Source organism: Durio zibethinus, chromosome 21, assembly GCF_047325235.1.
Source record: "Durio zibethinus cultivar Kanyao isolate XHJ-2024 chromosome 21, ASM4732523v1, whole genome shotgun sequence".
NCBI classification, from domain to species: domain Eukaryota; kingdom Viridiplantae; phylum Streptophyta; class Magnoliopsida; order Malvales; family Malvaceae; genus Durio; species Durio zibethinus.
The window spans coordinates 6,769,913-6,792,844 of record NC_143182.1 but is presented as its reverse complement, the minus strand read 5'-3'; the positions used below and the strand labels follow the sequence as shown (position 1 = coordinate 6,792,844).

The following is a 22,932-nucleotide window of genomic DNA, read 5'->3' as shown; positions in this document are numbered from 1 at the left end:
CAGATGGCCTACATTTTGATTTTCCATCTTAAATTCACAATAAAGGCTATAACATCAATGAACCCTTCATATTAACCAATATGTGACCTAACGCATGTTGTCACTTTGGAAAAGAGAAGCTAAGTTTCATGAAACGGAAATCAGTTCGTTACCACAAGTACATACAAAATGATAGTTTTCATAATAAATAACAACTTCTTTGATTCTATGATTACGATTACTTTATTTGGCACCAACTAAAATCAGTCTAACTTTATTTTCTGGAGGGGGGAGGGTTGTTCATTGCCTTGGAAAGTACTTTCTTGCATGGAGACAATAAGATCAATGATCCAGGGAATTTGGTTCTCACACTGACCAAATAAGCAAGAATTAGGATGACCAGAAAAGATTTAACGAACATATAGCAGTGGACAGTTAGTCATAGTATTATTTTGGCAAGAAAATTACTTCTTTAATTTATATGGCTTCCTAACCTAAACATAAATCCTTCGTTTTCCTTGATTAAGGCCCAGCTTCAGCATCCCAATTGCAATGCTTTGACATCCTTACTCTCCCACACAACTTAAAACCTGTTGCCTTATGAAAAACTGAAAATCCCATATCTACCAAGGATGACCCAGATTTAGAAAAGGCCAGTACTTGCACAAACAACATTCCTGAGGAACAATATCACATGCTCTTTTTGATTTCCAGATGCTAATCAGTGATTTAAATTTCCTTATTTGCTATAAATACGCTGAAAAGATGAGGTCATTTTTGGTTCAAAATGACATCAGTTTTGACTGAATGCAGAACTTCCAAACATATAAAATTAAAAAGCAAAGATTAGGTCATCGTGACCAAAGCTTATTACTCTTTATAATTACGTCTTCAAAACCCCATATTTTAAATTACTACAGAATTATAGTAAAGTGGTTTCTGAGTTAAAAAAATTTTGATACTTTCGACTTTCTAGAATGTCTGGACTAAAGGGAAAGAGGAAAAGAAAAAAAATTGCAAGCAACTGTCAAAAAATTCAGACTTTTGGCCAAACTCTCTAAATCATCACAAGTTTCATAATTTAATATAATAAAAACATTGGAAAAAAGATGAGAAGTAGTACCGGAAAAATAGCTTGTTTCACGTTCCACCATTTTCTAACAAAGTAACATTTCTTGTCTATATAGTTTTTATTTTTCAACAGAAAAACTAACAAAACAGATCGGTGCCATATGGGTCTAATTTTTTCAGATGCGCATATCTGGGATGTACGGCTACGTCATAAGGCCCGATTCTGCCCAAACCGTTAGCTTTGAAGTAAAACGAAGGCTCAAGGTCCAACTCTGTTTTCTAGTGGCTGTGGACACAACAAAAATTTTCATTTTTCTTATTCTTCTTATCAAAATTGAAAACCATCAAATATCAATGATGTCACATACTTTTATTTATGGTTATGCATTTCTTGAAATTCTGTGATAATCATTTGATTGTTAAACAACTTTTTTGTAATAGGCACCTAAAGATTTTGATTCAATTATCCATGCAAATATTCATATGTTCTAAGAATTGGGTTCAATTATTTTTTGTTCCAAAATTAGAAAAAAAAAAAAAGAAGTTTCGGCTAAGGAGACAAGAAATCGACATACCCTTGAATTTTGAAAGACTTAACCATTCAAATATAAGAAAAGTAGTCTGCAGCAATGGCATGTGTCTATGCCTAAATTGCACCATCCATATCTCTTAATGCACAAACAGATAAGCTCCTGCCCTATGGGAGATGAGATGAGATTGACCCCATCAATCCCTTTCTTTTTCTTTTTTTTTGAGAAAAAATATTCTTGGTTTTAGCTTCTTTTGTTTTTAAAAGAATTCTACTCAGGCATGGAATTATTCTTATTAGTGAGTAAAAGCTAAAAAGCTAACAGTCACAATCCCCCAGGGCCAGGCACCAGTATCACTCAGGCGGGCCTAACCCTATGCACATCAGCAGGAAAAATGGATAGGCCTAGTGATAAGAGGGCCCAGCCATGTGAGAACATGGGCCACAAGGCCTGTGATAGAAAACTAAGTGGAATAAAAAATAGAGATCAAGGCCCTCAGCTAAACTGGGAACTAAAGGAAATGGATTGGTTTGTCTCTTTATCTGTTACATATAAACCGCACAAAACTTAAAAACATTTCAATTCAATGTATTATACAATACATCGCGCGACAAAACAAAACAATGACAAATAATATGAAAAAATGGTACTACATTTGATTGATACAAGCCCTAACTGACTGGTACCATTCCTAATAATTGAGGAAGAAAAAGAAGCCTCATGTGGAGATTGAATTTCCATTTTTGTGTGTGTTCATTTTCAGATAATGACTACAACAGCATACATTAAAAATCGAGCCTGGTTAGATGAGGATTAAAAGCATTCAATGAATTAAACCAAACGGGTAAAAGTGTTTGATTAATATTGTTAATGCTCCAGACTCCAAGCAACATCAAAAGAAAGAAAGGAAAAATACAAAAAAAGAACAGTTTTGTTCCTATAGTTAAGAAAGAGTAATGAGGCTGGTGGTTTTGGTAACGGAGGTTTGGATATTCTTCATCATACCAAAGAGTTCACTTTTTATCCTTATCAGATCGTACACTCGGTTATAAATTTTGGCAGCTTCAAAATTATTGAGTCGAACCAAAAACAACTATAGCTAAAGTGAAGAAGTGATGTATAATCTTTTGGGCCTAAACCTGTGCCCAAGGTATAGTTTCCTTTCCATTTTTTCTGGAGTCTGGACGGTGGATTTCAAACATGGCAGGCACGCCTGCTATATGTCTTCTTCTTCCTCCATCACAATCAATTTTTTTGTTTTTGAAATCGAGGGCCCAGAGAATATAGCAATTTACTCGATAGTGTTCTTTTTATTTTTCACAGTTGGCTGTAGCCCCCACGCAGGAAAAAGGGTTGGGCAAAGGCCCCTCAAATAGAAACGTTAACATCATCAAGTCTTATCCACAACTCTTTCAGAAACTTAATTGAGAGCGGCCCTGCCCTGCTTCTGTTTAACACACTATTTTGCTTAAATAATTTTAAAGGACTTTGTCAAGTAAAAAGTAAAAACGCTGTCCTTCCTGGGCCTCCCAAACAAATTGTAAATTCAAGTGAAAGATAGATTGCGTCAAGCCATCAACCAACTCATTCGGATAAATTTTTAAAGAGTGTTGGGGGTTTTGTAGACAAGAAACCAGGTTTTGCATCATTGAGTAGTAAAAACACCGCTGTTCTTCGCTGACAAAATCATTTAAAACCGAGGAAGAAAACAAAACCACAAACAAAATACACAAGCGGAAGGACGATGATCCATCCTCGGTAGCTAGCAAGCATCCTTTTCAGTGCATTTCAAATTTGTAATATCGTTTGTTTTTAAGAGACAGGGAACTGAACAGAAGCCAAATATCTAAGCAAAAGATCTGAAAAGAAAAAACATTCAAAGCAGCGCCATTGAATTCAAACCCAAGGACAGTGTACTCGCCCTTTTGTCAGCCTGGAGAGAGCCTATGGTTTTTCATTCACACTGACACCACCAGAGAAGATCTATGAAGGCGAATGCTACAGCCAAAGGTCTATCACTCCTCACTCCGACGGCCAGCGCCTTGCCCATAATATACAGTACACGCCTTTATAAATGGCAGTACTACTAGAGGTCTGGCAGCCTGCAGCCGGCTGCAGTTTTTCCTACCAAGGCATTTAAGAAGAGAAAAAAAAAATACAAGTACTCTGCAAATTGAATGCCAAGAAACAAAAAGAACAGTACACGGTTTTTGTTACTGTTCTTGAACTAGGATTACCGGAAAATTATGAGTCTTGGGCTCCATTTGTTGTAATTAAAAGGTACGGACCCAATTGAAAAGTAGTGACAACCGAGCCCATAACTAGAGCAGTTGGATACCATTAGATTTTAAGATCACAAAATGCTAATAATACTCGTTAAGAAACACTCTGGCTGAATGAATATAAAAATTTTATAAATGATCGGACCAGATGAGTCCGATGAACAAAACCAATGCCTCATATCATGCTTCAATTCCAGATGGCATTTAACCAACAGTCGATGAACGTGCTTAACAATTACAAGACAGCCTGACTAAATTGACCATTGTGAGGCCTTCACGGAAAATAATACATGATCAACAACTATCAGTGAAGACAAGATCATGAAAAAGCAGCCAAAGTCATGGCATGATTTATCCGTCAGTTAGGAAGAGAACTCATTTCTTAACTTTGCTTCAATGCTAAAAACGATGTCCCATTTTCGGGATTGCTTTCACTTTTCAGTGATGATGTCCAATGGCCTACGTGATTATGCTTTGATAGCTTACACATGCGCTTGACAATACATTTTTAAGTTTGGTCACAAAACATTATTCGACCTCTTTTACACCTTGCAAAACGGCAAAAGCGATCATTAGATATGCCTGGATTTCGGGTACATGAAGATTAAACATCTCCCAAATTTCTTAAACACAAAAAAAAAAAAAAGGAAAAGAGGGTCAGAATATATAAAATTAGAAGAAAAAAAAAAAAGGAGCTGAAAGCGCGCGAAGAATAATTAAAGGCCTCTCTTTTTTTCATCCCTCACTTTCAGAAAACCAATTTCCTACGAGGTGCTGGGATTTTATTACTTTTCCCAGCAAAAGCAGCGAGATCTCGGATGGTTTCGCCGATCAGGTCTTTAAATATTAGACGTTCAATATCGAGGACAGTTTCAGACATCTCAATAGGGCAATCTCCCCAACCGTTCATGGCATCCCCGGCGAGGTCTTTTCTTAACACACCACAAATGACCTCAAACAAGTCATCCGACGAGTCCCTTTCCCGAATCTTTTGGAATTCGGACCAAATTTGTTGCAATGATGTCTGTCCAGACCCTGATTTTGTACAGGAGATAAGCTTCCATGTAGGTAATTGTCTCTTTCGATTGAGAATTTCGTTGATGGTGTCAAATATAAGCTTCCTTTGGAGTCGAGAGACTTTGGAGGCGTCTTTACCTTTGAGATACTGTTGCTTTTCCAGCAACAAAAAGACGTCAGAGTCATCAGGCACGTAATTGGATGCTCTGAGGACATCAGAAATGTAGATAAAATCACAATCATCTGATTTATCTTCGGACTTTGATGCAGTGGATGAGATTGCAGGACTCCACAGTTCATCTTCTGATTCAACAAGATGATCTGATAATTTCAACAAAGATAATGAAAGAAAATGTTAAAATCTCATGTTCAGGTTGATTGAAAATTTGCCCAATCACAAAAAAAGTTTTAGCATCCATCCAACATCTGATTGAAGAAGAAACAAAGTCGATATCAGTACGGATTATGACACTAACAAAGGCGTAATTCATACTGACAGAAGATGATTACTCAAAAAAAAGAAAAAAAAAAAGACCAAATTCAATCGTCGCTTTCACTCTCTTTCTCATATGCCCGTAGCTTAACAATTAACAGAGGTGGGCCCATTTCCTACAATTACCAAAGGCAGCATGGGATGCTTTAAAATGTAATGGCCTCCAACGGCCACCTGTCACACAAGTTCAGCGGAGCATATTCGTTTCTCTTTGGCTTTAGAGGGAAGTACAGGGATTTTAACACCTTTCTGACATCAGGTAATTTTTGTTTTGCAGTGAAGGGAAGAGGTTTCAGTCACTTTCCTATTTATGCCCGTTCTTTGATTATAGTTGCAGTTCTTTGTTTTACTGGTTGAGTTTAGCCTACAACACGGCGTCTTCATTAACCAATACCCTTTTTCCTCCGATCACCATCAAAAATCAAACTGAACAATCCCACGTGATGGTACCGCCAACCCCACTTAGATTCTCTCCCACTTCTATTAATAGTTGTCCGACATGAGCCCGTTCCAAAGAAAAACCAAAAATTGTTTATCCTTTATATATGTATTGCCCCAAAGAAACCAATTAAATCATACTAAAGCGGTTTGACAAACCATGATTTAATAAACAAATAAAAGTCTAAGATTATAACATCATGAAAAGCTTTAAGTTTTGAATAAGACTATTTGACTCATCGGTAGTGGCATGCCTAGGGCTAAACTACAATCAGGTCTACCAAATAGTAGTACTTGCGTCAGCAGAGTCAAATGCCAAATCTAGCAAATCGAAATCAGTTCGTAGACTTTCCTATTTTTTTTTTAAAAAAAAAACGAAACAAATAAAGTACCAGTAAATCAGTAATGAAATTTTCGTTGCTTACCTTTCAAATCGATGCTCCGTTTCATAACAGGGGAAGGAGACAACTCCTCCTTGTAAAACGATGAATCAAGTACCGAGACCGGACTCGGCTGCAACTCAGTCGTAGCAGCGGTCATCTCTGCTATGCTGTGAAGCAGCTTATCACACCTTTCCAGAAGGCTCCTTCCTTCCTTGTATTCCTCCACCTTCGATCTCTGTAAAAGTCAAAGGCCATGTCAAAAAAATTACTACACTTTTAAATTAATTAACCAAATCTCCAATGTAATTTAGCAAATGAGCAAAGATTTACCTCCGTATCAGTTTGAGAACAAGTGCTAATGCTACTCTCTGAAACAGTGGATGTTTCATCCTCCGCTAGGATAAATACCTTCTCTTCTTTCTGAAAAATTTCAGTCGCTGATTTCCTGTTTCTGGGTGATCTATTTGTCGTCCGATCCAATCCAGTTCTTCTCACATTAACCCGAGGGGACTGCACCGGAGATACTCTTCTCTGCTCCACATTACCATCCCCTCTCCTTTGAGTTTCAACGTTCAACGGCCTTCTGTTAGGACTCTTGATGCCACATTCACTCCTCGTCGGAGAAATCGAACCCCTACCTCTGCTTTGGTTCCGTAAATTCCATTCACTCTCCGGCCGGTCCCGTCTCGGACTCATCGTCGGCGGCGATTCAAGATTCAAGTTCCAGGGAGCTCCACGTCTTGATCTATAACTTGAAGGAAGTGAATCGTTGTCAATCCTTCTGACTGCGGAAGCCTGTGATCTTCCCGGTTTAATAACGACAATTGGAGATTGTTCATGTTCATAAGCAAAGTTCCTGTTATTTGTTTGGTTAGGAGGTTTTTTAGTGTGTAAAAGGCCTTTGAGTTGCAAAGCTTCGAGGATTTGCTTAAGAGTCTCGAGATCTTTCGACGGCTCGTCGATTCCTCTGAGCTTAAGCCGTTTCTCAATCTCTCCATAGATGGAAACGGTTTGTTTTGGCTCGGGAAAGAAATCGGCTGAATTGTAGAAACATTTCCTTTGGCCTATTCCTCGAACCGGTGCTTTAACCGGTTCAGCTTTCTCATTTCTTAAGCCTTCTGATCTGTTACTTAGTACACGATCTTGTTTAGCTCCATTTTCTCTTATGGCATTGCTTGAAACCCCTCCGTTTTGGAAATTTGGTTGCTGGCTCTGTTTTAACTGGAAATTAACTCCATCTATAAAACGATACTGAAATAGATCTCTGCCTCTTGCTTCCGACGCGGATCTTCGGAGCTCCGATTTTCTATTCGGTTCGGGATCCGAATTCGGTAGCGGTTCGAGTCCCATGAGCCTCGCGATTACGCTAGGTGACCGTCTTTGTTTGTCGTCATCATCCACTCCATCTTCTTGGCTGTTGCGTTCGCACTGGTTCGCAGATAAAATGGCGGCGTTGGTACGGATCTCTCGTGGCTTAAGGCTTCCTTTAGCATCAACGACGGCTCTGCTATCAAGAGAAAGCCTAGGAGCTTCCTTGGAGAATTTCCATAGTGACCTCTCGTTGCCTTCTTTGTTTTCCAAAATGGGAAGGGGAAGAGATGTCTTGTTTTGATTACCCGCCGGAGGAGACGGTTCCGGCACCGGAGATCGGAGTTCCGACACAACCGGAGATTGCTTCGAACAGTCCGGTGGTGGTGCTGATCGACCTTGTAGCTGCTTCTCTGATTCTCTCGATATTGATGGTGACTCAACGGTCTTCTCTTGCTCCGATGTCGTTTCACTTGCCTAGAAAAAAAAAAGTAAAGAAAACAAGGAAAACCAAAGTAGAAATACATTTCACTAGAAAGTTCACTTCCAGTCATCCACATTACAAAAAAAAAAAAAAGGAGAAAAGAAAAGAAAAAGAAACTAACGGGCGTCGGCGCTGGGGGAAGGCGTCTGGTAGAGTAAAGGCGTTTGCCGGTAAGAATATGGTGACGATCAAAGATCTGAAGGAAACCAGCCATGCAGCCCATTTGTTTCCCTATTTGCTTGTCTAGATTTTGCTCTTGCACTATTCCCGTCGTCATTTTCCTTTTTTGAACTTTCACTCTCCGTTTTAACTCAGTAATCTTCTTTTGTCTCTCAACTTATCTTTTCTTTAAACTTCCTTCTTCACGTTTCTCTCCATGTTTATCTGTTTTTCTTTCCCTCAAATCCCTCTCTACTTTTTTTTCTTCTCTCTGGCTGAGTGGGGTTGTTACTGCAGCATCTCCCGCTTTTCTGGTCTTTATAAGGGTGGGCAACGTTAAGAAAAAGAGCAGTAGTTGTGGGGGCAGTTTAGTTGGACGTAACTTGCCCTTACCTTTTAATAAAATGACAAATTACTACGTTACTTGTTAATAGTCTTTTAGGGACATATAAGGAAATGGGAATTGGGAGTATGAGGTAAAAGCCTGGATATTTTAATTATTTTAATTTTCGAAAATTGGTGGGGGTTTGTAATTTTCTCACGACTTTGTTTCGTTAGTATTATTATAAGTAGCACAGAGCCTGCAGCTGCAGCTAACCTCCGTGGGCAATGCTTTCTCGTAACGCGTCACTCATCTGATCCTTTAATCTTCGTGCCTTTCGAACGACGACCAACTCTTTTGGTACTTAACCCTTACACTAATCCCTTCCTTTAAGATTTGAGTCCCATTTTTGACATCTGAACCTCCATTTTTTCCAATTGAATCGAATTGGTTTAGATTATTTTGATTAATATATTAAAATTTGATTTATATTTGAATTGATTTTTAAATAAATGAATTATATCGATTTGATTTGATTTATTGATATTTAATTTTTTAAATTTTTGCTATTATTTTTATATTATTTTTATATATTTAAATAAATTTATATAAAATGATTATTTTTATTTATAAAAAATAAAATTATATAAAAATTAATAAATTATATGATTCAATTGAACTAAAATATTTTTTAAATCAAATTAAAATATTTGATATTTAATTTAAATAAAAAATAGATTCAATTCTTATTAAAATTATGATTTTGAATTGATTTTTATTTTTTAAAAAATATTTCCTCAGCCTAGTAATGGCAATTTTTAAATTGCATTTTCTTTTAAGCTTCTTAGTTATACCCCATCTTGATCGATTCGTCAAGAGATATCCTCATTTTTTGCCATCTCAAGCTTCAAACTGTTTATTTTGGCTCCTTAATATATATATATATATATATATATGATCAGTTACAGCAGTGTGTTGCATCTGAATCAATTAAAAGCCGTCCAAATGGAGATGGATAAGAGAATGAAACCATTAACGTGAATCACGAGGACATATATGGTTATGTATATATGAGAAGGAGATGTATGAACAGTCGAAGTTAAAAAGAAAACAATGGCTTTACCAATGCAAACGAAAGAGGTGATGCAGCCCGTGAAAATAAGACAAAGAAAAGAAATAAACCCATCGTTTTCCTTTCTTCAAAGTTCAAAGACTTAAACACAGCCTTTACTGGACAAACACAAAAACAAAACAAAAGAACAACCACAACCACCTTGACCGGCTTGCTAAACCCGGTGTCTGAGCAGTTCGAAAACTTCCATTATAGGTGGCTGCATTACTGGACGTAGAAGAGCTTGGCACCTGGGCGATCAATTTTTATAGCGTAACACGTAGTTGACATACGTGCTTACAACTGGCATGGTGTAAGAATATGGATGCTATAAGCCTATAACTACTAAGTAGTGACTACAGTTGGAAAAGGGACCAATGGGGTGCCAGCTGCCAAGTAAGAATGAAGGGCGTTAAGTAATCAGTTAGCTCGATAGGCTGTTGCACCAGCACCTTTTATTTTATGTCATGTAAATACACTGAAAAATTTTTTATTAAATTTTTTCATTTTCATGCATTGTTATGCAGTTTTTATTTATAATTTTTTATTATAATTATATATTTAAAATTTTATAAAATTTATTATTTATAAATATAAATTTTATGTAATTTTAATTAATTAATTATAATGCAATAAAGGGGATATGTTTTTGTTGCGCGATAGCCTTAATTTTGTTGCTAACACAAGACTCGTAAGAATCAATAGTTTGCTTTTTACGTAAAAACATATATAGTATATATCACATTAATTTAGGATAAAGGGCGATCGATCCTGCATATTTAGACAATAGATATGCAATGGATTTCATAAATTCTTAGCTTTTTTTCAATTGGAATAAACTATTCCTAATAAAGGTAAACAAATTATTTGGGTAGCTGAAATGAACGACATTACACTTTTCCCTTGCTTGTGGTAGTTTATCGGTCAATGATTTTTGTGTATCTTGTTATTGACAATAATCTCAATCTGCATGATAATCGAGGAAACAAATATCTGAATTTGGAAAAGAAACCTTTTTTTTTTTTATGTATATATCCTCATTGTTGGTGAAAAGTTGCAAATTGTAAACTTGATATTCTGACTGGGTAATAGTGAACATAAAGCGAATCCAACATGAAGAGTAAACTAAACTCCATCCATGTGCGTCCCTGACCTCGAAATGCTAAGCTTTCCTGTTTTCAGGATGGTATTATCCGGGTTCTGAATGCAAATTTATTTATGGGGAGGGTACCTAATTTAAGGCATGATGTGGTCAAACTTATTATTTAGGTCAAACCATCTGTGACTATAATAGGGAAAATTACATTCTTGACTGAAACGTCAGTTTTCCTTCGTGCCAAACAAAACCACTTTAATCACGGCACATTTTCTCTTCGAATGAGCAGCAAATTGGCATGGCCTTATTAGGATGATAAAGTGGCGTTCTAAAACTTGTCAAGGGTTAAGCTGCCGTATCCCCCATGTGAATTGTCTATACAATGGAATTGCGGTATCCGTTTCTGGGTTGCACCATGTGAGAAGAGCTTATTTCTCTTTCTACATGCCTCTCTAATCTCGAAGCCATATCCATAGGTATTATTCACATATATATATATATATATATAATGGACCTAACATCTCTTTCATGTTTCTTGTCTTTGTTCTGAATCTGATACTAATTATTATGTATCAAAAAACAGAAATAATGCATGCTGAACCCTTTCTCTTTCTTTACCTTTTATCTAACCTTTTTCGTTTAACCCACATGCATTTCAGATCTGCAGAAACCCTTTAATCTTTACCTTTTCATAATTACAATCTCAGCCATTCTGATCTGACTGCAAACTGGAATAGAAAAAAAAAAAGAGAGAGAGAGAGAGAGCTAAGTAAAATTGATTAATAAGTGAAACGGTTTGGGGGTTGTGGCCCCTGCTTCTGCAGGGTTCCTATGTCCTGGTTAGATGTATGTGGTGAAATAGCACAGTTTCCAATCTGAAAACTCCCATGTTCTCTCACCGACACCTCCTATTCTGCACACATTCCTTGGTTTTCTATCGTGTTAAAACTACATTACACATTCTCCTATTGCTTCTTATAAGCTATAAAAATTCCATGGGGTCAGTGGTTAGGGAAGCCAGCCAGGCCAGTATTTTATCCTGAAAGGAAGAGGCAAAGTCAACAGAGTTCTGCCCTTCCTGGCTCCCTCTAAATATTACTGCTACCATCTCAAGGAATGCATATTATTTACATCCAGGTTACCGTGCATTAAGTTGAAGCCCCACTTGGTAAATGAAATAGAAATAGTTTAGATAAAAATGAAGTTTTCTTAGACAAAAATTACAATAAGGATTCCATTTTGTAAACTTATAAATTTTAAAGATATGGGTTCCCCCAGTATAAAAAAATGAAGTAGATTGGAGGAATATTCAAACTTGTCAGGAGAAAATGTGCCCCTATTGAATTTTTTTTTCTCTGAAATGCCACCCATTTGCTCAGAGAAGGCATTGCCTTGTATTTTAAGCTAAAAAATTGTTGATTGGGCTTAAATGGATTTGGGGAATGCTGATTCAATCATGAAGATATGGGGATTCTGATTCCCCTCTGGGGTTTAGTAATTGGACCACTTTTAACTTTGAAGACTGCTAAATGCTGTGCCCATCGCACATGGACCTTATACTTATATGCTCCATACTTTTTTTTTTATTGCATAAAAAAAATAGTAGCTCATTTGATTTTCTGAATCTCTCATTTCCGCTTCAAAGTTTGCCGCTTCTATTTTCGTTTCCTTTTTTTTTTTTGGTGTCCTACTCCTACATATTGAGATTTCAATGAGAATCAAAATTTTCCAATGCACTACCTAAAATTTTAGGGTTCAAATTTTGATCATGTTAATTGGAAATTTCAATTGTAGTTTTGAATTTGAAGTGAAACATGATTAAGTATTAGAGCTAATTAACAGTTGGCAACTCTGTCATTTTGCGGGAAATGGTTAATTCCTGCTCCAGTCTGCACCATGTATGATTGGATTCTGATATATGATTCCCCAACTTATTGGTGCCAGTTCTTTGAATAAGAGTCATCCCGAACAATAGTCAAAATTTCACATTTATCTAAATCTGATCATACCCACATTATCTTCAACGTAGTAACATGCACATGACGTCCTAATTTATCTTCTAAAACAACGTGGGTACTGAAATGGAAGGAAATTTCTAATTATTTCCAAAGCAGCGGGCACATGACTTTAACGTCTACATTGAATTAGCATGTTTTTGTGCTAGATCTTTGCCTGCCTCTGATCTCAACTAAATATCCCAAATTCAAGGGCTGTATCTCAACGAATTCAAGTTCTTTTACATGTTTAGTTTTAATTTTTTTTCCCACCAAACAAGAATTAAAATGTGTTAAATACACCATCCTATCTGCTTAATGTACACAATCAATATTTATCATCAGTAATTCTAACACATATAATCTTTTCTTTTATTTTTAAATTACAAATTTTTTCAATAAAAAAAAATGCATCGTCAACAAAGTGTCCTAAAAACTTCAATGACATTGATTTTTAGGTAAACATTGTTTACAATCACAAACACATGAGAATATGCCATGCTTGGAATCAAAAGCAAAAGAATTTTGGATAGCAATCAGTCTCCTTATAATGAAGTTGTTTTTTTTTTTTTTTTTGGGAGGGGGGAGGTGGGGGATTGCAGCCACAGAAAAGAAAATAGCATAAACAGCTGGCATTCTCCATAATTAATAATGGGTGGTTCATTCTCCTTAGACAGTAGACTAGGATTGTTAATTATAAAACTACTCATGTGCGTAAAACAATACAAAGTGAAAATGATGGTTAAAAGATGCTTAACGGTCTTTTAGGTGAATTTTTTAGGAAATGTGGGGTTTATAATTTGTTTCAACTGTGCTTGGGAAACGTAGCCCAGCTGCCCCAAGAAAAAGAAAGCTCATCGATGGATGCCCACTTTCACGTGGCCTCCGACTCTCAAAACTGCAAGTGGAATTGGCTTTCATTGAAGGAGGTAAACAACATTAGAAATAATAATACTTAATTAATAATACTAATATCTATACGTTGCTAACACAATCCCTATTCCCTAATATAATCATGTACTAAGGATTTATTTATCAATATTTATAATTCTTATAAAAATTATATTAGAGATATCAATCTTACTCTTATCCAATAAAAATTTTAATTTTTTATCTGAATATGAATAAAGATAAATATTATATTGTGTATATAGAAATAAATATTATATTGTGTAAATGGAAAGGAGGATAGGAATGAAGATAATTTTAAATTTTTATTAGATAAGGGGATGAAAACAAGTAATATAGTACTTGTTTTCATACCTGTATCTTATATATATTTAGTAAATAATTTTTTATTAAATAATATAAATTATTATTTTAAATTAATTAAAATTAATATATTTTTATTGAAAAAATATATTAATATGTATTTATAAAAAATCAAATATATAGAATAAAAATAAAAAATAAATTTTTATTTTTATTTTTAAAATTAAATGTGTGAGAATTATCCGTACTCATCAAGTTTCATATGCAACTCCCCTCATTTTATTATACTCTACCAAAATCATAAAGATGACGCAAATTTAGTTTTGGGATTATGATTAAGGTAACTTAATTAACTATATTTAAATTTATTAAATTTTTGGAGAATTGGATTATAGTGTCAATTAAGGTGGGGACAATGACTGTTGAGATTAATTAAATTATTGAAAAAAAAGGGTTTAGATCTCATAATCCTCTTTGTCTCCGGAGGATTATAGGCTCAAGTATCGGCATATATTGAATGGAAAATGTTTTTTTGCCAACCTATATTCAACTTCCTCATTCATTAACGATATTGTATTATTTTTCTTATTAAATAAGTTGAAATTGTTAATGAAAAATAGTTAAATTGATAAAAATAAAATATTTTATTAGTAAATTTTAAATTCAATTTTTATTGTCAACAAATTTTGTCAATAAACAATCATCACCAAGACTTATGACATGCCCTTACTTTAGAATGGGATAATTTTTTTCATCTAAATTAGAAAAAAAAAAAGTACGGATGGGATTAATTTTGAACCAACCCCTCCACCATCATACAATTTTTCTACATTAGTCATCCATGTGCGGTGGAAACAGCTGAAAATTAAATAAGTATATACTGTCCTTTCTTCCTTTATTTATTTTCTATATTTTTTCCTTTCTTTTATTAATGCTTTTCAATTTTGCTGCCTTTATTTATTTATTCATGGATTAAAGTGTGGGGTTTTTGTTCAGAGCTTAGGAATGAGGATAAATGTTTTCTTGTTGGGTCAATGCTTACGTTTGTAGGCTAGGAGACAGCCCAACCATAGCCAAGAAAATGGGCATTCGTTTTTATCGTACATATAATGGTCAAGCCCACTGAGTGTCTGACTAGACCACTTTAAATTTTAGATGGAGTGAGAGCCGAGAGGGGCTTTCCCCATTTCGAAACTTGAAGACTCGGAAATTTTTGGATCCGCCTGCTCCGGCCATAGTCAATGGGCTCCTGGATAAAGAAAAATGGGAAATGGATAAGAATGAAAAAGCGGAAAGCCTTTATAGAATTTATAGAAAATTGTTCACCTCCTCATCAGTCTCTCTCAATAACCTTGTAATAAAACTCAACTCATTATGAAATTGGTTTTTTACTTTTTTTTTTTTTTTATAATTCTTGAAAAGTGGATTGGATTAGATGAAGGTTTGTATATTTATTTGTAATTTTCAAAACAAAAATCTATTATTCTTATTTAAAATTTTAGTCAATTGAATTATTTATTTAAAAATAATTAATAAAAATATGTCATATATCTTAAAATACCATATCAACATGTCACGTGTTATAATTTTATTAAATATTTTCATACGTCACATGTTAGACTAATGATATTAGTCTTATGTGCAAATTGATGAAACGAGTCAAAATTCAAATAACTAATTTAGAATTTTTATATTTTAGATACTAATTCATGAATTTGAATATAGTACAAGTATTAATTGACTAATTATCTACTTTCAAGCACAATGTTGCACATGCAAGTAAAAAGTGTAATAAAGAATTGACAATTAATTTAAATAGTTCATTCATTTCATTTTTTCAGGAAGTGAATTCTTGTATGATTATTATTTAAATTTTAATATTAAAAATATATTTTTTGTATTTTTTAGGTTTCAAATTCTTTAACGTTTATTATTTATGTAACTCTTTCCCTTAAACAATGAATTTTTTTTTTAATATTATTTCCCTTCCTCCTAAATTATTTGGATGTTATTGGCTTTTATGAAATTAAAAAAAAATTACTTAAATGTATTTAATATTAAAATTTTTTTATAAAATTAAAATTTCATGATTTTTAATATTAAAAAGTAAAAAAAAAAATTATAAGATATAATTTTAAAATATAAAAAAAATTTAGATGTTAAAAAGAAAAACATAATTTTTAGACATAAAAAAAAAAGAACAAAAAGAGTATTAAGTAAAACAAATTAAAAATAACATTAGCTTTTGTTAGTGCATAATTTCGTTTGATTGTCACACACCATCCCTTATTCAATCTTTAACGTTTTTATTTAAAGGTATTAATGCATTTGACGGTAACAAATGGACATATATAAAATCTGATATTTTCCTATCCTAGTTTATTTTCAGAGTAGCATTAGTACTTGTTTGGCTTCTTATCCATGAAATTAGTGACGGAAGCATAAGTGGAATGCGTCCAAAGCCAAAGGAAAAAAGAGAAGATAGTGACAAATGACATGTTGCCATGGAAAAAGCCATAAAACTTGTGGATAGAGATAGGGTTAAGATAAGGAATAGGGCTCACACAGCTCACAAATACAAGGACAACCGGCATTCTCATTGCTTCTCCCACCAATAATTATCAGTCCACTTTCCATAATCCAATTGCTCAATACATAAATAATCCCATTGATTATAAACAAAAACATCGATTATTCCTCTCTCATGTTAATAGCATTTCTATATATTTTTAATGATACAGTTATGGTTCGGAGATACCCTTGTACTTTTTCGGATTTTAATATTTTTCAAAGGTGTTTTTTTTTTTTTTTAATATTGTCTTAGAGCATTTAGAATTTTATTCTTTAAATGTTTTTTGTTTTGTACGAAAATCAGACAGTAATTGATAAATATTTTTTTTATCAATTAGACTGATTTTTTTAGGATTTAAATTCAAATATATTTTATAATAAAAATTGGGATCTAAAAAAATTTATAATGTTTATAAAAAAAGAAACTAACGAGATAATAAAAGCATAAACAGCAAAATTTTGATTTTTTGGACTCCGAATGTGCATTACCATTAATTATCAAAGGTATATGGAAGTTGAGATTAAACATGCGGAAATAAAATCATAGTCGAAAACAAGTACAGTTATATTTCAAATTTAACTTAGCCAGTTAGGTACAACGGGACGGTGCCCTTGTTTTTTTGGCTTACAGCTTATGCCATAAGCAAAATAATCCAAAATCCTTTTATTTGGAGTACGACGAAACTAATTATGGGGAAGGGCATTTACCAATGAATTAAAGTAATTTTCAACCAACTTATTTAAAGCTCAAGTAAAGCAATCAACTCTAATCAGATGAATGGGCCCTTGTTTTAGAAAGACAGGTTAGTTGAGACTGTCACTCTAGCATTACGAATTTAAGAGAATTAAATTAATTTCAAAAAATAAGGATTGCGTTATATTGTAGTTGAATTGGATGCAGTAAGGTTTGGATTACTCTCGTCTTGCTAAAAGGATTTTTATGAGTTGCTTACTAAAGTGAGTATTAACTTAATTAAAACATCAATATCAATATCCATTCTAGTTGTATTATAGGAGATATTTGAGAGTTTGTAAGTAAGTTATTGTCATAGATCTAAAAATTTATAGTTAAATTTAATAAATAGATGTAGTCGTCATTAATCTTTTTTATTAAGTGTGATTGATCACTTAAAGAATCTATCATTTTAAGGAATTCATAAGCTTAACGAAAAGTCTATAAAAAAATAAGTTCGGGTCTAGTAATCATAATAGGATTCGAGAGTTCGGCTACATGTGAAGAAAGTTATAGTACCCTCACATATCCATCCGAATGATGGTATTATATTATTTTAAATTTATCCTAAAATCTTGAGTCTAATGGTTTCAAATTTTATGTTAAATATTGAAAATAATTTTTAAGATTCTTTATCAATTTAATAGAATTCTTAAAAAATATTTTTTCACCTCAAGAATATTCAAAAATCCCATTTGATTTTTTGAAGAGGTTCCGTCATCGAAAAAATATTTATTTATTATTTTTTTGTCAAAAATGCATCTAATTATTTCATCATTTGGACCAAACTATAAATATTTTCTATTTTTTAATTTCTAAATTTTTCACAATTTGAGCTTATTTAGAAATTTTTTTTATTATTATCTCTTTTTTTTTTTATTTATAAACTTTTCACCATTTGAGTCAATTTATAAATTTTTTTTTTCAAAATTTCTAAAATTTTCACCATTTCGACTTATTTAGAAATTATTTTTTTAAGAAAATAATATGAAAATTATTTTTATTGAAATTTCATCTAAATTATTCCATCATTTGAGATAAATTTAGAGAAAATTTCTCATATAAAAATTTCTTAAGAATTTATCATTTGAAATTTTTAAGAATCTAATTTTTGAGTAATTATCACATATTTTCAACTAAAATTTTATTAAAAAATAATACAATTACTTATATTGAAACTTCATCTAAATTATTTCACAATTTGGGTCAAATTTAGAAGAAATTTCTCACCTAAAGATTTCTTAAAAATTTACCATTTGAAATTTCTAAGAACCTCATCTTTGGGTAATTTGTATTTAATTTCAAAATTTTTATATTTTTATGTTTTTTTTTTATTTTTTCTGTTTGAAAATAAATATTAATTATTTTTATTGAAACTTTATTTAAATTATTCCACAATTTTGGATAAATTTAAATAAAATTTCTCACCTAAGAATTTTATAAAAATTTACCATTTGAAATTTCTATAAATTTCATCATTGGATAATTATTATTTATTCTCCAAATTTATCTAAATTATTCCACAATTTATGATAAATTTAGATAAAATTTCTTACCTAAGAATTTTATAAAAATTTACTATTTAAAATTTTTATAAATTTTATCATTGGATAATTATTATTTATTCTCCAAATTTATGATAAATTTAGATAAAATTTCTCACCTAAGAATTTTATAAAAATTCATCATTTGAAATTTTTATAAATTTTATCATTGGATAATTATTATTTATTCTCTAAATTTATTTTTTTTCTAAATTTAATAATGAAAAAAATACTAAAAAAGACACATAAAAATAAATAAACAAAATGCTAAAAAAAACCTAAAAATATATAAAAAAATAAAACGGCTCGGTTAAAGCGGCTCAGAACAACTCGGTTGCAGACACAGAAAGCGACTAGAAGGTGCGATTCGGGAGTATGGCTCGGCTCGGCTTAACGATGAGATTCGACTGGAACGCGGGTCATAGATGAGAGTTGACACATGGGTCGGGTCGCCTGCTAGAAAATGCGCGGATCCTGATATTTATTTAGATGCAAAACGACGTCGTTTTCAATGGATATATAAGGCTAAATCTCAACTTTTTCAACATAATTTTTCTTTCCCTCTCTCTTTTCTCATTTGTTTTCTCTCCCATTTTCTCTACAATTCTAGATTTTTGGTTGAATGGTTCATCAAAAACTGGGAAAGATCATCAAAAACTGGAAAAAGTTATTAAAAAATTTAAGTTTTGCTAAAATTTTCATTGGAATCTGAAATTTTTTCAGAAATTTTCAGAAAAAAAAACTTCCAAAATTTCAAAAAAAAAATCTTAAAATTTCTTAAATTGCTCATATCCTTCTAAACACCCTTTTGTTTTGCTTCTGTTTTCTCTACCTCATGTGTTTCTGTTCTGTTCAAGCCTATATTTATAGACTGAATTAAAAGAAAATTTTCGTTTGATTACAAGTCCACAATTTGATGGGATTTCACATATCCCATACTGATTGGGTTCATTCAGGATTTTACCACCAATCGGTATAACCTTTTTTTTTATTTTATTTATTATTCCTTTTTTTTTAAATTTTAATCCTTATTTCTTTAAATAACAATTAAAATAAAATTTTAAAATAACCAATAAAAAAAATTTGGGCCAACTTGCCCCCTATTGAACCAACCCAATGGCTTAGGCTCAAACCCTATTGAACCAGGTCCAATGAGCTTGGACCTAGACTAATTAATATGTCTACAGCTGCCCCTCTTTGTGTATTTCTTGTGTAACAGAAATTATGCAAAGACATAGACACCTTGTAAACGATCATCCCAACACATTCATTTTTTTTTCATTTTTTTTCATTTTTTTTAAACAAAGTTCCTCTAAACATAGACTTAACAACTTTGAAAAAATAAATGCTCATTTCAATAGAGGCACCACACCTTTTGCAAAATAAAAATGCTTATCTAAACAGAGACACCACAACTTCAAAAAAATAAATTGCTCATCTAAATAGAGGCACCATGACTTTGAAAAAATAAATTGCTCCTCTAAATAGAGACACCACAACTTTGAAAAATAAATTGCTCATCTAAACAGAGGCACCACAACTTTGAAAAATAAATTACTCATCTAAATAAAAGGCACCACAAATTTGAAAAATAAGTTACTCCCCTAAATAGAAGCAACTACAACTTTGAAAAATAAATGTTCTTTGACGATCATTTTAAGGCTATTTAACATAAATTAATATATATGTATATATATAGTTGGAGCTTTCAAAAAAAATTTTGGGGATGGCCCTCTCTGGTTCTTGGAGCCATGATCAGCCCCTGCTCCATAGCCTGACATTTTTCTTTTGTGGGTCAAAAGAAACTACCAAGGTTTCCAGTCATCTTTTGCTTTTGCACATTGTAGACTATGGAAATCATTTTGTCCACATTAGGTTTGGATTGGATGTAAATTAAGAGCTCCCCACAATGGAAGAAAAAAAAAGGGGTTCTTATAAAAGTCATTGACAACTTCCTAGACTTTGGAGGCTTTACTAAACTTGCTCAAGTCAAGTGAAAAATATTAGCACTCTAAATATTGCCTTGTCATCTTCTTATTTTGCTTAAAAGAACTGATTCTACTGTTTTAATTTTGCCAATGAATATCAAGCCTGAAAGTCGTAAAGATGCAAATTCTACTCGTTTGATAGTCCTGATAAGATGCCAAATTGATAAGGTATTTTTGGGCTAGATGAAAGCAAGACTTGCTGGAGATTGAACTGATAAACTTATTAAACTTGTGAAAGATAAGGTTAGAGAATGTCAGAGTTAAGATTTTAAAGCGTATACGAAGAAATGGGAAAGAAACACTTGGGAGAAAAGAATAGAGCAATAGAGAGTGGAGTAACTGCATGCTTGTTCTTATGAACTCCCTTTTATGTTTCATGGGTGTTGATGTGGTTGTCTACATAGGTGATGTGTCTACTTTGATGTCATATGTAAGCCATGTTCCGTATTAGATGTGTTATTACTATGATACGAAGTTTATATCCCACAGATAATTTATCATCCTTACACATGATATTCAATGAGTACATTATCCTTAAATGTAAATTAATTTGAGATATGGATTGAACATCCATATAAAATTTAACAGTTCTAGCTAAAAATCTAAATTCACATAAACAGGTTGATGTGTGAGTTGGGTCGCCCGTTAAAAAACATGCAGATCTTGAGATTTATTTAAACGTAAAACGATGTCATTTTCAATGGGTATATAAGACTAAATCTCAGCCTTTTTAGCATAATTCTTTTTCCCCTCTCTCTTTCCTCGTTTATTCTCTTTCCCTTTCTCTCTACAATTCTAAATTTTCAGTTGAATGCTTCACCGAAAACTGGGAAAAACTACCAAAAGTTGGAAAAAATTGTTGACAAATTTAAGTTTTGCTAGAATTTTCTCTGGAATTTGAAATTTTTCATAAATTTTCATAAAATAAACTTCCAAAATTTCAAAAAAAAAAAATCCTACAATTCCTAAAATTGCTCTTATCCTTCTAAACACCCCATTGTTTTGCTTCTAGTTTCTCTACCTCGTGTGTTTCTATTCCGTTCAAGCCTATATTTATAGGCTTAATTATAAAATTTTTTTTTTTTATTATAAGTCCACAATTTATGGGATTTCACATATCCCATACTAATTGAGTCCATCCAGGATTTTGCCACCAATCGACAAAACCTTTTTTTAAAATTTTATTTATTATTCCTTTTTTTTATTTTAATCATTATTTCTTTAAATAACAATTAAAATAAAAATTCAGAATAACCAATAAAAAAAATTTGGGCCAACTTACCACTCGTTGGACCAAGCCTAATGATTTAGATTCAAACCCTATTAGACCAGATCTAATGGATTTGAGCTCAAACTAATTAGAATATCTACAATCATTATTGTATATTTTTCAATATATATGAAGAGAAGGTAATTTTTGAATTGATGTTTCGTTAAAATCAGCTTATGAGATGAATGTGGATTATGAAAGTTTTTAATCTTCTTCGAAGTTTTGTCAGCACTATTATTTTAGAGATGCATGAAGAGTGTAATATCTTATCCTTGTTGCTCTCTCTCTGTAACAAAAAAAAAATGATTCTTTTAAATGTTATGTGGTGCATTTCTAATGATATTAGTTAAGATAATGTTTATAGAAAAATTGCATACATAATGCATTGTTCTAAACAAATTTGGTGAATATAATGTATTAAATAAAAAGCATATCTTATACTAGTAACCATTGTTTATATATATATATATATATCGTTAACCAAAATTTTTATAATTTTACAAAATTGGTCAATTGATATATATATATATATATATTATAACAAATTTAAATAGGTGGTAACAACTACGTTTATTAATGATAAAAAAATAAATGGGATTATTTCCTCTTATAGGAAGTAGGATTTCATCAAATTCTATTAAGTTTGGCTAAGGATGATCATTTATCTCGAAGGTTTTGGAATAATTAAACGAATTCAATTTTAATAAAGCAAAAAGAAATTCCATAAATGTGAAAATGGAAGCCTAAGTGTTTAGTATTTGTTTGCAAATTGCAAATTGGCATGGGAAAGATTACTACAAATGGAGCATATCGGGGAAATAGATAAATATGAAAACAAATTGTTTCAATTAAAAAAAAAAATCAAATGTTTAAGTTGAGTCATTTAAAAATTGTTTTTTTTTTTCCTTAAAAAAGTCATTTTGAAATTGTTCAACAACAAAAAATGG

General features: G+C 32.3%; 1 protein-coding gene across 1 annotated transcript; it reads right to left on the bottom strand.

Moving 5' to 3' along the window:
• Window positions 1-3,882: 3,882 nt before the first annotated feature.
• Window positions 3,883-8,439, bottom strand: LOC111306101 (protein LONGIFOLIA 1-like). Its single transcript, XM_022904006.2, has 4 exons — window positions 8,107-8,439; window positions 6,524-7,978; window positions 6,236-6,428; window positions 3,883-5,200 (listed from the first exon to the last, which is right to left on the bottom strand). The coding sequence occupies exons 1-4, from the start codon at window positions 8,260-8,262 to the stop codon at window positions 4,611-4,613; spliced, it is 2,394 nt and encodes a 797-aa protein (XP_022759741.2). The 5' UTR covers window positions 8,263-8,439; the 3' UTR covers window positions 3,883-4,610.
• Between the last annotated feature and the right edge of the window lie 14,493 nt (window positions 8,440-22,932).